At 52.7% G+C, this 13,307-nt stretch overlaps 2 protein-coding genes and 1 pseudogene across 9 annotated transcripts in view; 2 read left to right on the top strand and 1 right to left on the bottom strand.

The window, feature by feature from the left end:
* Positions 1-6,047, top strand: part of PROSER3 (proline and serine rich 3) — an 11,809-nt gene extending 5,762 nt beyond the window's left edge. For 4 of the 8 annotated variants that reach the window (XM_037729785.1, XM_037729784.1, XM_037729782.1 and 1 more), the window contains 7 exons: positions 1,579-1,661; positions 1,767-1,909; positions 3,512-3,699; positions 3,791-4,727; positions 4,824-4,905; positions 5,078-5,149; positions 5,409-5,678. In XM_037729785.1, coding sequence (XP_037585713.1) covers positions 1,579-1,661; positions 1,767-1,909; positions 3,512-3,699; positions 3,791-4,727; positions 4,824-4,905; positions 5,078-5,149; positions 5,409-5,505 — 1,602 coding nt within the window. In that variant the 3' untranslated portion in view covers positions 5,506-5,678. Of the gene's footprint in view, positions 1-1,578; positions 1,662-1,766; positions 1,910-3,511; positions 3,700-3,790; positions 4,728-4,823; positions 4,906-5,077 lie in introns of all 8 variants that reach the window. The other 4 variants (XM_017504081.2, XM_037729783.1, XM_017504079.2 and 1 more) reach the window with 4 other exon arrangements.
* Positions 6,048-8,398: 2,351 nt separating this feature from the next.
* LOC108286339 lies at positions 8,399-9,187 on the bottom strand (annotated as a pseudogene).
* Positions 9,188-13,174: 3,987 nt separating this feature from the next.
* Positions 13,175-13,307, top strand: part of ARHGAP33 (Rho GTPase activating protein 33) — a 13,563-nt gene continuing 13,430 nt past the window's right edge. The window contains exon 1 of the mRNA XM_017504075.2: positions 13,175-13,190. The gene's annotated coding sequence lies outside the window, so the exon portion shown is untranslated. The remainder of the gene's footprint in view (positions 13,191-13,307) is intronic.

The raw sequence follows: 13,307 nt of genomic DNA, 5'->3' as shown, positions 1-13,307 counted from the left end.
CGCTATTGCGCTCCAGCTCGGGTGACAGGGTGAGACTCTGCCTCAAAAAAAAAAAAAAAAAAAAGTAGAGCTGATCCCCATTTCAAGGAAGCTAAAACAGAAAAGGAGGATTTGCTGGCTAATGTAATTGAGAAATCCAAAAGTAGATGTTTCCAGAAATGCCTGGATCCAGGTGTTTGAATAACGTTGGGAGAGACCCAATTCTCTCTGGGCTCCATGCTCTTTTTTTTTTTTAACTTAGAGACGGAGTCTTGCTCTGTTACCCAGGCTGGAGTGCAGTGGCACCATCTCGGCTCACTACAACCTCTACCTCCTGGGTTCAAGCAATTCTCCTGCCTCAGCTTCCCCAGTAGCTGGTACTACAGGCGCATGCCGCCACACCCGGCTAACTTTTTGTATTTTTTTAGTAGAGATGGGGTTTTACTGTATTGCATAGGCTGCTCCCAAACTTCTGAGCTCAGGCAATCCGCCCACCTTGGCCTCCCAAAGTGCTGGGATTACAGGAGTGAGCCTCTGTGCCTGGCCTTTTTTTTTTTTTTAATTATTAGACAAGGTCTTACTCTGTCACCCAGGCTGGAGTGCAGTGGCACAATCATGGCTCACTGCAGCCTTAAATTCTTTGCAGCCTTTACCTCCTGTGTATCTGGGACTACAGGCATGTACCACCGTGCCCAGCTAATTTTTTGTTTTTTTTTTGTAGAGATGGGATCTTACTTTGTTGTCCAGGCTGGTCTCAAATTCCTGGACTCAAGCAATTCTCCTGGCTCAGCCTCCTAAAGTGCTGGGATTGCAGGCATGAGCCCTGGCACCCACCTCTGTGCTCCTCTCTTGGGCTCAGTCCTAGGTGGGCTTTCTCCTCACAGTAGCCAGGGTGGCCCTCGGGTCTCTAGGCACCCATGGTCCTAGCTCAGTGACTCCACTGGAAAGTGGGGGCTTTTCTGATTGCTCCATCCAAAGTCCCAGGGCTCACTGTGATTCACTCATCCTTGAGCCAACCACTGTGAACCAGAAGACAGAATGCTCTGATGAATCAGCTCTGATCTGGAAGGTGGGCTCCATCCTACTCCAACTGTGATTTGTCCATGAAAGATACTGATCCACCAGGTGCAGTGTCTCATGCCTGTAATCCCAGTACTTTGGGAGGCCAAGGCAGGCGGATCACATGAGGCCGGGAGTTTGAGACCAGCCTGGCCAACATGGAGAAACCCTGCCTCTACCAAAAATACAAAATTAGCCAGGTATGGTGGTGCATGCCTGTAATCCCAGCTACTCGGGAGGCTGAGGCAGGAGAATCCCTTGAACCTGGGAGGCGGAGGTTGCAGTGAGCTGAGATCCCACTGTTGCAGTCCAGCCTGGGCAACAAGAGCAAAACTCTGCGTCTCAATTAAAAAAAAAAAAAAAAAGGTGTTGATCCAAAGGGGAGAACTGGGTCTCTCCTTCCTGAGGAGGAGGAGCAGATTCTAAGCCGGCACATGAGGTTACCAAGGGTGGTACATCTGCACTCCAGGCCCTCTGTTTAAAACCCCTTTCCCAGCAGCCTTTGGGTGGGGGCTGGCCTCTGACCCTCTCACCCTGCAGAACCTCAACACATGGAACTCATCCCTGCTGGACCTGGAGACGCTGAGCCTACAGAGCAAAGCTGCCAGGCTGCTCAAACGCAGGTGCCTGCACCCCGCCACTAGCACCCTTCCCACCCTTCCCACTGCAGCTCCACCTGGCCCAGGTCTTGAGACCTCCATTGCCTCACTCCTGCCTTCTCCTTGCAGCAAAGCCTCCATCTCCTCCTCCTCCTCCCTCAGCCCCAGCGATGCCAGCACTTCCTCATTCCCCACCAGCTCCTACGAACTCTCTCCCTTCTCAGAGACCTTCATCCCTGACTCAAGCAAGGGCCCTGGCCCCAGGGCACCTGGTAAGGGCTGGGAAGCAAGGGCTGAGGGAAGCCTGGGTGAAAATCACAGCTTTGTCACTGACCATCTGTGGGACTATGGGGCTCTCTGGGCCTTGTTTCTCCAGCTGTGAAACAGGGATAATAAGGCCAGGTGCAGTGGCTCACGCCTGTAATCTCAGCACTTTGGGAGGCCGAGGTAGGTGGATCACCTGAGGTCAGGAGTTCGAGACCAGCCTGGCCAACATGGGGAAACCCCATCTCTACTAAAAGAATAACAAGTAGCTGGGCGTGGTGGCAGGCAAATGTAATGCCAGCAATTTGGGAGGCTGAGGCAGGAGAATCACTTGAACCCAGGAGGCAGAGGTTACAGTGAGCTGAGATCTCGCCACTGCACTTCAGCCTGGGTGACAGAGCAAGAGTCCATCTCAAAAAAAAGTGGTGCCATCAGAGTCCAATTCCTGGGCTCAAGCGATCCTCCCACCTCAGCCTCCCAAGTAGCTGGGACTACAGGTATGCACCTCTATGCCCAGCTAATTGTTTTAATTTTTTTATTTGTTGAGATAGGGTCTCACTATGTTGCCCAGGCTGATCTGGAACTCCTGGGCTCAAACGATCCCCCAGCCTTGGCTCCCCAAAGCACTGGGATTACAAGAATGAGCCATTCATTAGGCCCAGCTGGTTGTTGCAGTTTTGAATAGGGAGGCCCGGGAAGGTGCCCAAGATCTGAGGATGTGAGAGAATCCACCATGTGATACATGAAGGAAGAGTGTTCCAGGCAGAGGGAGCCACAGGTGTAAAAGGCAAAGCCTTTGCCTTTCACCAGGAGAGAGGTGCAGCCACGGGAGGGTTCTTAAGCATCAAGGGGCCTGATCCAACTCAAGTATTCACAGGCTCCCTCTGGCTGAGAGTAGGGAACAGATTCAGAGGAGAGGAGAGAGACCAGGGAGGCTACTTGAGAGTCCAGGTGGAGTGAGTGGGGCTGGAGCAGGGCGAGGGCTATAGGGCGTGGCGAAGTGGGTGGATTCGGGGAGTATGTTGTCTGCTCACTGCTGTAACTCCAGCGTCCAGAACAGCTCAATAAATATTTGTTGAATGAGATCAGGCACTGTGGCTCACACCTGTAATCCCAGCACTTTGGGAGGCCCAGGTGGAACGAAGGCTTGAGCCCAGGAGTTTGAGACCAGCTTGGGCAACAAAGCAAGACCCTTTCTCTACAAAACACGTAAAAATTACCCCTGCATGGTGGCGCATGCCTGTAGTCCCAGCTACTCAGTAGGTTAAGGCAGGAGAATCACCTGAGCCCAGGAGGTCGAGCTGGGTGACAGAATAAGACCATATATATATATGTGTGTGTGTGTGTGTGTGTATATATATATATATATATATATATATATAATGAAGAAAGACTTGAACGATGACAGGTGGAGAAACCCAGGAGCGCTCACTCCCCAGACTTTGACCCCTTCCCCTCTTCCCACTCTAGAGTGGAGCTGGGACAGTATCTGGAGAACCTGTCTGAGTAACCCCTGCACATTCGGTGGGCATGTGTGCAGGCTGTCACAGGGCTGCTGATCTCCCTGGCCCCTGCCTCACCCTCTCCTCTCTACCTCCCTTCCCCTACAGCATCCCCAGCACCAGCCCAGGCCCAGACCCCCACCCCTGCTCCAGCCCCAGCCTCCTCCCGAGCACCCCTTCGGCCAGAGGATGACATTCTGTACCAGTGGCGGCAGCGGCGGAAGCTTGAACAGGCTCGGGGAAGCAAGGGTGGTGGAGCCTGGGTGCTGCCTGGGACCCCTGCCCTCCAGACTCTGGTGAGTCGGGGGAAGGAGGAGCCTGGGGGGAGCTGGAGGAGAGGGTGGGTCTGAGGGGAACGAAGGACCCTTGGCCGTCTCTCCATCTCGGTTCTCTCTTCCTATCTGTCCACAGACCTGTCCTGCTCCAGTGGAGACCCTTGGTTCTCTGGGAAACCAGCCTAACCACATCCCACCGTGGAGCAGTGTGGCGCAGCCTGGTCCACCTGAGGTCTTCTATGTGGAGAGGCCTCCCTTTCCCTCTGTGTCCTCTCCACATATCTTTTGGGCCCCTAGCCCCCATGGGTTCTGGGCCCCACAGTCTGGGCCTTGGGTATCCCTCGGGGCTGTTCCTCCCATGCACCAGGCCTCCACCCTAGTGCCTCTGGCCTCCACCCTCCCACCCCTGGCCTCCACCCTCCAATCCCCAGCCTCCACTCCTCTGGTCTCTACCCCAGCACCTCCAACCTCCACCCTCACACCCCCAGCCGTCCCCCAAGGCTTTCCCATCCCTGAGCCAAGCAGCTCCGCCCAGCCTAAAAGCCTGGGGCCCAAGTCTAGGAGGAGCAGAGCCCTTCCCCAAGAGGCTGCCAAGCCGGTCACTGAAGCTGGCCAGGGGCCTGGCCCTCAGCTCAGGGGTGTCCTGGGCCAGGTAGTGGCAGCTCGGCTGTTCCCTGACAGCCTGGAGGACCCGCCTCCTCACCTCAAGGCCCCACTTCCACCCGAGGCTGGATCTCCGAAAGTCAAGACCACACAACCCCAAACCAAGGTCACTCCCCCTCCATCAGAATCCCAGCGTCGGGCCGAGGCCATGCCACCCACAGCAGGGTCAGTGACCTGGAAGGCCGAAGCCACTCCTTCCCTTGGAGCGTGCCCACAGGCCGAGGTCCCACCCACTCCAGCAGAGCTGACATCCACAGTCAAGGCCACGCTGCCAGCCTTCCAGGCTGGGTCTCCGGAGGCCCTGGCCCAGCCCCCGCCTGCTGCTCACCATCCCCCCTTGGAGGCCCTGCTCGCCCAGGCAGCCCGGCTGCTGGAGGCTGCAGAAGGTGATGCCCACGCCCTCCGGGATGTTAGTGGTGGGCCAACCTGTGAAGTGGCCGGCCCCCTTGAGCTCATTCTTCTCCCTGCGACCGTCCCCCCAGACTCTGATGGCAGCGAGTTCCAGGACGATCCTGTGCTCCAGGTGCTAAGAGCCCAGAGGGCAGAGCTGAGCCGGCAGAAAAGGTGACCGACCCGACCCTCCCTACCCAGAGTCTATGACACTGGGCCCCTGAGTCCTCTGAGACCCAGTTAGGCACCCACCCCTCCTCATCCCCTGTCCCAGCACTCCATCCACAGCCCCAGATCCTAAGCCCGAGCACCTACTCCAGTCTCTGCTCTCCCGGCTTTTCTCCAGGGAAGCAGACGCCCTATTATCGTTCCTGTTGGACCAGGCCAAAGACCCGGGATCTTGGTGCCCTCCAGCCAGGTCACCCCCCAGATCCCCAGGGAGGCTGCTGCGAAGGGAAGGAGCTTCCCTGGATGCCAGACGACTTTGAATTGTACAGATTCTAGATTCTATTTTACCCAGTGAGGTCTTTTTTTTTTGTTGTTGTTACTGGTTATCTGTGAGAAAGGGGTTGTTTTGGAAAGGCCAAGGGGTCGTACCAATTTAAGGAAATGCCCCCTGCCCTCTGCTGCCCTGTGGCTCTGTCCTGCCCCATCCCTACTCTCTTTCTTGACCATGGAAACAAGATCTCCCTTCTGGTTTTATCCTCCTTGGGGGAGAGGTTTCAGGCAAGACTTCGGGCAAGACTGGGACTCACCTTATCTGACTTCACTTAGGATTCCTGGCTCAAATGGGACCAAAGGACTGTCCTCTGGCGAAGAAGCTACTAGGGTCATCGGAGTGTTGGATGATGGTCAGTCCGCAGCCCACACCAGCTTGAGCAGCAGTAGCATCTACTGCAGCTCACCCCTCCCTCCTTGAAGCACTTTCTCTCTTACTTCCAGAACTTCCGTGCACCCCTCTGGTTGGGCCTTGTCACTGGCCCAGCGTGTCAACTTTGCCATGACCCAGAGCCACGGTGCTGACTTCTCATCTATACCCACCTGTAGATTCTCCTGCCTATTTTCATGACTCTAAACCCCATCTCCATTCTGATGGTCCCCAAATTTCTATCTGTAACCTAGAGCTGGCCATGGAATCTTGGGCTCCTACCTCATCACCATTTCTACCCAAGGGCTTGAAAGACATCTCCAATTCCATAGGTCCTAAATGGAGCCAGTCTTTCCCCCTAAGCATGCCCCTCCCAACTTACTTCAGCTCTGTCCTTTGCCATTAGAGTTGCCTTTGGCTTCTGTCTTTCCCTTCCACCCACAGTTAACCTGCAAATCCTGCCATCTCCAACTTTATCTTGTTTTATTTTGAGACCGTTTCACTCATGTTGCCCGGGCTGGAGTGCAGTGGCGCAATCTTGGCTCACTTCAATTTCCACTTCCCAGGTTCAAGCGAGTCTCCTGCCTCAGCCTTCTGAGTAGCTGGGATTACAGGCTCCCACCATGCCTGGCTGATTTTTTTTTTTTTTTTTTTTTTTTTTTGAGAGGAAGTCTCGCTCTGTCACCCAGGCTGGAGTGCAGTGGCTCGATCTCAGCTTACTGCAACCTCTGCCTCCCAGGTTCAAGCGATTCTTCTGCCTCAGTCAAAAGGGAGAAGCAGTTGAATTCTGGATAGATTTTAAAGGTGGAGGCCAGGCATGGTGGCTCACACCTATAATCCCAGCACTTTGAAAGGCCGAGGCTGGTGGATCACCTGAGGTCAGGAGTTCGAGACCAGCCTGGCCAACATGGTGAAACCCCGTTTCTACTAAAAATACAAAACAAAAACAAATACTGGGCAGGGTGGCTCACGCCTGTAATCCCAGTACTTTGTGAGGCTGAAGTGGGCAGATTACTTGAGGTCAGGAGTTCAAGACCAGCCTGGCCAACATGGTAAAACCTTGTCTCTACTAAAAATACAAAAATTAGCTGGGCATGGTGGTGGGTGCCTGTAATCCCAGCTACTCAGGAGGCTGAGGCAGGAGAATCTCTTGAACTCAGGAGACAGAGGTTGCGGTGAGCTGAGATTGCACCACTGCATTCCAGCCTAGGTGACAGAATGAGATTCCACCTTAAAAAAAAAAAATAAGTTTTCTCTCTCTCTCTCTCTCTTTCTCTCTCTTTATCTGTCTCTGACACTTTAGAGGCCACGTTTAAAAAACTAGTTGCCATGCTGGGGAGAGGTTTGGGTTACACAGGTGTATGCACTTATCAAACTTAGTGAAGTGTGTGAATTTCATTGTATGTAAAGTTTACCTCAAAAGAAAATATTGAACTCCAGTTAAAGATAATGCCTGTAATCCCACTACTTTGGGAGGCTGAGGCAGGAGGATCATTTAAGGACCACCCTGGGCAACACAGCAAGACCCCATCTCTACAAAAATAAATTAGTAAATAAACAGGTTTGGGGGCACATGATGTGTAGTCCCAGCTACTCGGGGTCGGGGCGGGGCATGCTGAGGTGAGAGGTTTACTTGAGCCCAGGAGTTAGGGCTGCATTGTACTGAGCTTAAGATTAGGCAGCTGCACTCCAGGCTGAGCTATAGAACTACACCCTGTCTTTAAAAAAAAAAAAAATGTATGTACACTGAAATATTTAGGGAGCAATGTACCAATGTCTGCAATGTATGTTGAAATGTTTCCAGAGATGAGTTGGGTTGATAGACAAATAGGGTAATAGGAAGGTGTGAGATAATGTAAATATAGCAAAATGTTCATGGCAGAACCTAAGTAGTAGATAAGCGGGTGTCCACTGTAAAACTTTTCAACTTCGCTGTATGTTAGAAACGTTTCATAGTAAAATCACGGGGAATATATGACTGGGGTTGTTTGATATCTGCATTTACAAAACGGAGGGGTAAGATGGATTTCTAGTAACTTCTGTATGGCACAGACATGGTAGATATCTGTTTGTAACCTTTCTTTTTTTTTGGAGACAGAGTCTCTGTCACCCAGGCTGGAATGCAGTGGTGTGATCTCGGCTCACTGCAACATACGCCTCCCAGGTTCAAGCGATTCTCCTGCTTCAGCCTCCTGAGTAGCTGGGATTACAGGCACACGCCACCATCCCCAGCTAATTTTTGTGTGTGTGTGTGTGTGTGTATTTTTAGTAGAGACAGTGTTTTACCACATTGGTGAGGCTGGTCTCAAACTCCTGACCTTGTGATCCGCTTACCTCAGCCTCCCAAAGTGTTGGGATTACAGGTGTGAGCCACCACACCCGGCCTGTTTCCAACCTTTCTAAACAAACCATACATTTTTTTTTTCCCCAAATATATCCATAGTCACCTTTATTCTGAATTAACCATTTATCAAGAGTGCACCTTTGGCGGGGGTGGGGGCGCGTGGTGGCTCACGTCTGTAATCTCAGCACCTTGGGAGGCTGAGGTGGGCAGATCACAAGGTCAGGAGATCGAGACCATCCTAGCCAACATGGTGAAACCCCGTCTCTACTCAAAATGCAAAAAGTAGTCTGGCATGGTGGCACACGCCTGTAATCCCAGCTACTGGGGAAGCTGAGGCAGGAGAATCACTTGAACCCAGGAGGTGAAGGTTACAGTGAGCCGAGATCATGCCACTGCACTCCAGCCTGGCAACCGAGCAAGACTCCGTTTAAAAAAAAAAAAAAAAAAAAGTGCACCTGAAAAGAGTAGAAAAAATAAAGGAGCCCATCAAAAAAAAGTTCCCTGGCAAGTGGGAGGGAGGGCATGATGTTAGGAGCCGTGTTTGGGGAAGGAAGTGTCCAGATCATGAATGCCATTTTTGTCAATGATTCGAACACTGAAAGTTGGCAGATTGAGGAGGAAGCATTTCTGGAGTTCCTCCAGACATTTCCTGAGCAGCTCCACTGCCCTCTCACATGGGCTAGTCAGTCTGTAGTATTGGTCCAGGATACTGAAAGTCAGGAAAGCACTACAGCCGTGGGCTGCCAAAGGAGCCTTGACCAAGGCTGCCAGCTAGTCTACGTAGTAGAACGCTGGCCCTTCATGCTCATCATAGCCAGCCAGGAGGAGGTTCACATGATACGGGGTCCGACTCCGAGGACAGCCAGGTTTCTGTGTGTGAAGTTAGTTGCTGCCGTGGGAGACAGTTCATACCCATTTCGCATCTTATAAAGTAGCACTTTTTTCTGAATATATTCTGCAAGCTGTGTGAAAATATTACACAGGAGTAATATTTTCTCACTCATCTTAAACATCTTGTCATGATTGTCCTTCATCTGGACAATATTGCTGGCAGCCACCCTGTCGGAGGTGACAAGAGCATAGTCGGGGCCTTGGATACAGATGAGGTACTCCACAGTGGCGGGAGGCCAGGGGCTGCTGGTCAGACAGAGTGCGACACTCGCCAACTTCCTGGCCTCACCAGTGAGACAGCACCTCTGAGTGAAGCTTGGTGGGCCACATGACTTACAAATGATACATTTAAATGAAATCAGGGTGGTCACAGTGGCTCACACCTGTAATCTCAGCACTTTCAGAGGCTGAGGTGGGCAGGTCACTTGAGATCAGGAGTTCGAGACCAGCCTGGGTAACATAGTGAAACTTTGTGTCTACTAAAAATACAAAAATTAGCTGGGCGTGGTGGTGGGTGCCTGTAGTCCCAGATACTCGAGAGGCTGAGGCACGAGGAGGATCGCTTGAACCCGGGAGGTGGAGGTTGCAGTGAGCCAAGATTGCTCCACTGCACTCCAGCCTGGGTGACAGAGTGAGATTCTGTCTCAAAAAAAAAAAAGCAGTCATAGATTCCATGTCTTAAAAAGAGTGTCAGAGAATTTGCAAATTTTAAAAATCACTGCAGGACCCCATTCTCCATGATGTGATCATTACACATTGCATGCCTATATCAAAACATCTCATGTACCCCCACAATATATATTCCTAAATATACCTATTATGTACACTGAAAAATTAAAAAATAGAAAATCATTGCAGCGGTGGATGGGGAAACACTCCAGGCAGAGGGAAGATCATGTGGGAAATCCCTGTGATGGGAGTGAGGTCAGCAAATTCAGTATATAAGTAACTGCACATTCACGCCTCCCTCAGCACTCCCTTTCCCCAGCCCCTGCTTAGTTATTCTCCAAAGAATGACTCATCTTTTTTTTTTTTTTTTTTCCCCATTTTTTTTTTTTTTTTTTTTTTTTTTTTTTTTTTTTTTTTTTTTTTTTCTTTTTAGTTTTTTTTTTTTTTTTTTCTTTTTCTCGGATTTTTCCTTTTTTAATTTTTCTTTTTTTTTTTTTTTTTAGATGAAGCCTTGCTCTGTCGCTGGAGTGCAGTGGCATGACTTTGGCTCACTGCAACCTCTACTCCTGGGTTCAAGCGATTCACCTGCCTCAACCTCCCAAGTAGCTGGGACTACAGGCTCCTGTCACCATGCCAGGCTAATTTTTGTATTTTTAGTAGAGAAGGGGTTTTATCATGCTGACCGGGCTGGTATTGAACTCCTGACCTCAAGTGATCTGCCTGCCTCAGCCTCCCCAAATGCTGGGATTACAGGCGTGAGCCACCATGCCTGGCCTGATATTCTACATTTTTTAATGTTAATTTTGTTCATTGTCTTCTTTCAGTAGCTTTTGAGCTCCACTGTGGGCAGGGCATGTTTTTTCCTGCTTTGGTGTATCTACAAATTGATTGGAGTTTGAGTGAGTGAATGAATGAATGAATGAATGAACAGACCAAGACCCTCTGAGGTGAGAGTCTTGTGGAGGGCATGACCAAGAAGAGACCCTCTTGTGAAGGGCATTTTTGCAGTGTTATCTGAGCATGCTTAGTAATATTAGGATCCACTGGGATTGGCTTTATGGGGGCATAACCATGCTGTGGCATTTCTCCCTAAACCTTTTCTTAGGAAAAAAAAACCATCAAGGCTGGAGGCTGGCCCATAATAAACAGTAGAAGAGGAGACAAGAAAATGTCCAGTGGGCAGGGGGAGGCCAAGTCGCAGAAACCCTAGGTTTATGTCCCAGGCAAGGTGTCTGAGGCCATGAGAAACGTCCATGGGCAGAGCGTCCTCGGGATGATGTGAGCAGGGTTGGGATCAGGACTGAAAAGGTGGGACTTCGGACTGGGACTTTGAAAAGCCAATTGAGGAATGGGTCACTGCTCTGAGGCCGTGGGAGAACCCAATTAAGAATATCAGGGCCTGGTGTGGTGGTTCATGCCTGTCATCTCAGGGCTTTGAAAGGAGGCTGAGGCAGAAGGATCTCTTGAGCCCCGGAGATCAAGACCAGCCTGGGTAACATAGTGAGACCCCATGTCTAGAAAAATTAGCCAGGCGTGGTGGCGTGCGCCTGTAGTCCCAGCTACTTGGGAGGTATCGCTCGAGCCCAGGAGACTGAAGCTGCAGTAAGCCACGATTGCAAGACTGCTCTCCAGCCTGAGCGACAGAGCGACACTATGTCTCTAAAAAAAAAAAAAAAAAAAAAAGGCAAAAAGTCTGGGCGTAGTGGCTCACGCCTGTAATCCCAGCACTTTGGGAGGCCGAGATGGGCGGATCACCTGAGCTCAGGAGTTCGAGACCAGCCTGGCCAACATGGTGACACCCCATCTCTATTTATAAAATTTAAAAATAAAAATTAATAAAAAAAAGAAGAATGGCCACTGTGAGTGGACGAAGGGAAGGGTCCATTGCGTGTTGGAAGTGTCGGAAGCAAAGCATAAAGAACCTGGGGGCGTGTCTCAGAAGGGCGATGACAGCCAATGAAAAGCAGTCATGGGCGTCGCGCTGTCAAACTTCGGGGGGTGGGACTGAAGATACCGAGCCAGGGCGGAGACCAAGGAGAAGCCAATGAAAAGCCGCCTGGTGGGCGGGGCATTGACCTAAGGCCAAGGGCAGAGCCAATGAGAAGCAGCGTCGCGCCCCCTCTGCCCCCCGCCCCCGTGGGGCGCGCGCCGGAGCCTCGGGTAGCCGTTAGGGGCGGGGTCTGCAGCCGCCCGCGCGCGGCTCGCGCCCTCCCTTTTGTGTCGCCATGGCGGCGGCAGCGGCGACGAGAACGGCGAGCAAGGGGTCGAGCGCGGCCGGGGCCTGAGGAGGCTACGCGACCATGGTGGTGAGGGGCCCACGCGGCCGTCAGCCTGTCCGTCCGCGTATCAGTCTGTCCGCGCGCAGCCCCGCCCCGCGCGCCCCGCCCCCGGCCCCGCCCGAGCCCTCGGCCTTTGCCTCCGTCTTGTTCCTTCCAGTCCAGCGGCCGCGTCTCGGGTCCCAGTCCGTACCTCGACCCCGCCCCCTCGACGCTCATCCCTTCTTCCACGCCCTGGATGGGGTGACAGGGGCCGAGGACCCGGGATGGGAGGAGGCGGGGCTGGTCCAGAAGGGACCCGCGCCACCCGAGTGGCCCCCGCTGGGGCCCCCAGAGGCTCCTGGGTCCTTCCCCAGCCCCCATCCCAGCACCTTCCTGGGCATCCTTCTCCCAGCCCTTAGCCTTCCCGGTCCGAGCCCCCTCCTCCCCACAGCCCCTTTCTCATTCCTGAGCCCCACCCCCACCCGCTCCATCCCCAGCCTGACCCTTTTCTTCTCCTTCTCCCTCATTTTCACCCCATCCCGCTTACTATCAGTGCCCCCCTGCATCAGTCTGAGCCTCTGCCTTGTCTCTCTAGCCACTCCCTCCTTACTCCACCCCAACAGGCCAGCACTGTACCTCCCTTGATCCTCGGATCCTCTCCATCTCCTTTTCCTCATCCCCTTCCCCCACCATCTCCCTCTCCCACCATGCTGCTCTGGCTTATTCATCCATTCATTGCCTCACTTAGCAGACATTGACTGAGACCGCCTCTGTGCAGGCCCCATGCTCCAGGCACAGAGAGTCAGCTCTCATCCTGCCTTGTGAAGCCTCATGGGCTGGAGGGGGACAGACCCTGAGGGTGAGACCCAGGGGTGCCTCAGGATTGCAGGGACCTGGAGGAGGGAGATGCTATAGCCAAGTCTGGCAAATCCGTCTGGCCGCTGGTTAATTTATTCAGATTTTACCCAGCCCCTGCTGTGTGACTGGGCTGGCACTAGGCACTGGGGACCCAGAAAAGAATCAGGAACAATCCTGTCTTCGAACACCAACTCAGTGCCCAGCTCTGAGCTGGGGGGCTCAGCCTGGGGCTCTCCTCTGGGGGGGCCAGTCATAGTCCAGTGAGAGAGATGAACTTGTCACCACCAGTGGCATCTCAGAGTGATCAGAGCTGTGAAGGGAGAAGCTCAGGTTGAGGCATGGAGCCTGGGATGGGGTAACCTCAGGGGATGGAGAGAGTCCAGAAGAGATGCCAGGCACAGCCTGAAGGGTCAGGGAGAACTTCCTGGAGGAGGGCACATGTGAGTTGAGACCTGAGGGGTGGGAGGGAGGATGAATGAACCCAGGGAAAGGTGGGGCGAGTGTTAGAGGCTGAGGGAACAGCCTTTGCAAAGGCATAGAAGGAAATGAGAAGGTATGTTTTTTTTTGACGGTTAGAAGTTCAAGAGCTCGGGCCGGGCGCGGTGGCTCAAGCCTGTAATCCTAGCACTTTGGGAGGCCGAGGCGGGTGGATCACGAGGTCAAGAGATCGAGACCATCCTGGTCAACA

This window comes from Cebus imitator, unplaced genomic scaffold (genome assembly GCF_001604975.1).
Source record: "Cebus imitator isolate Cc_AM_T3 unplaced genomic scaffold, Cebus_imitator-1.0 Scaffold318, whole genome shotgun sequence".
Taxonomy (NCBI): Eukaryota; Metazoa; Chordata; class Mammalia; order Primates; family Cebidae; genus Cebus; species Cebus imitator.
This window is presented reverse-complemented; position numbering and strand designations above follow the sequence as displayed.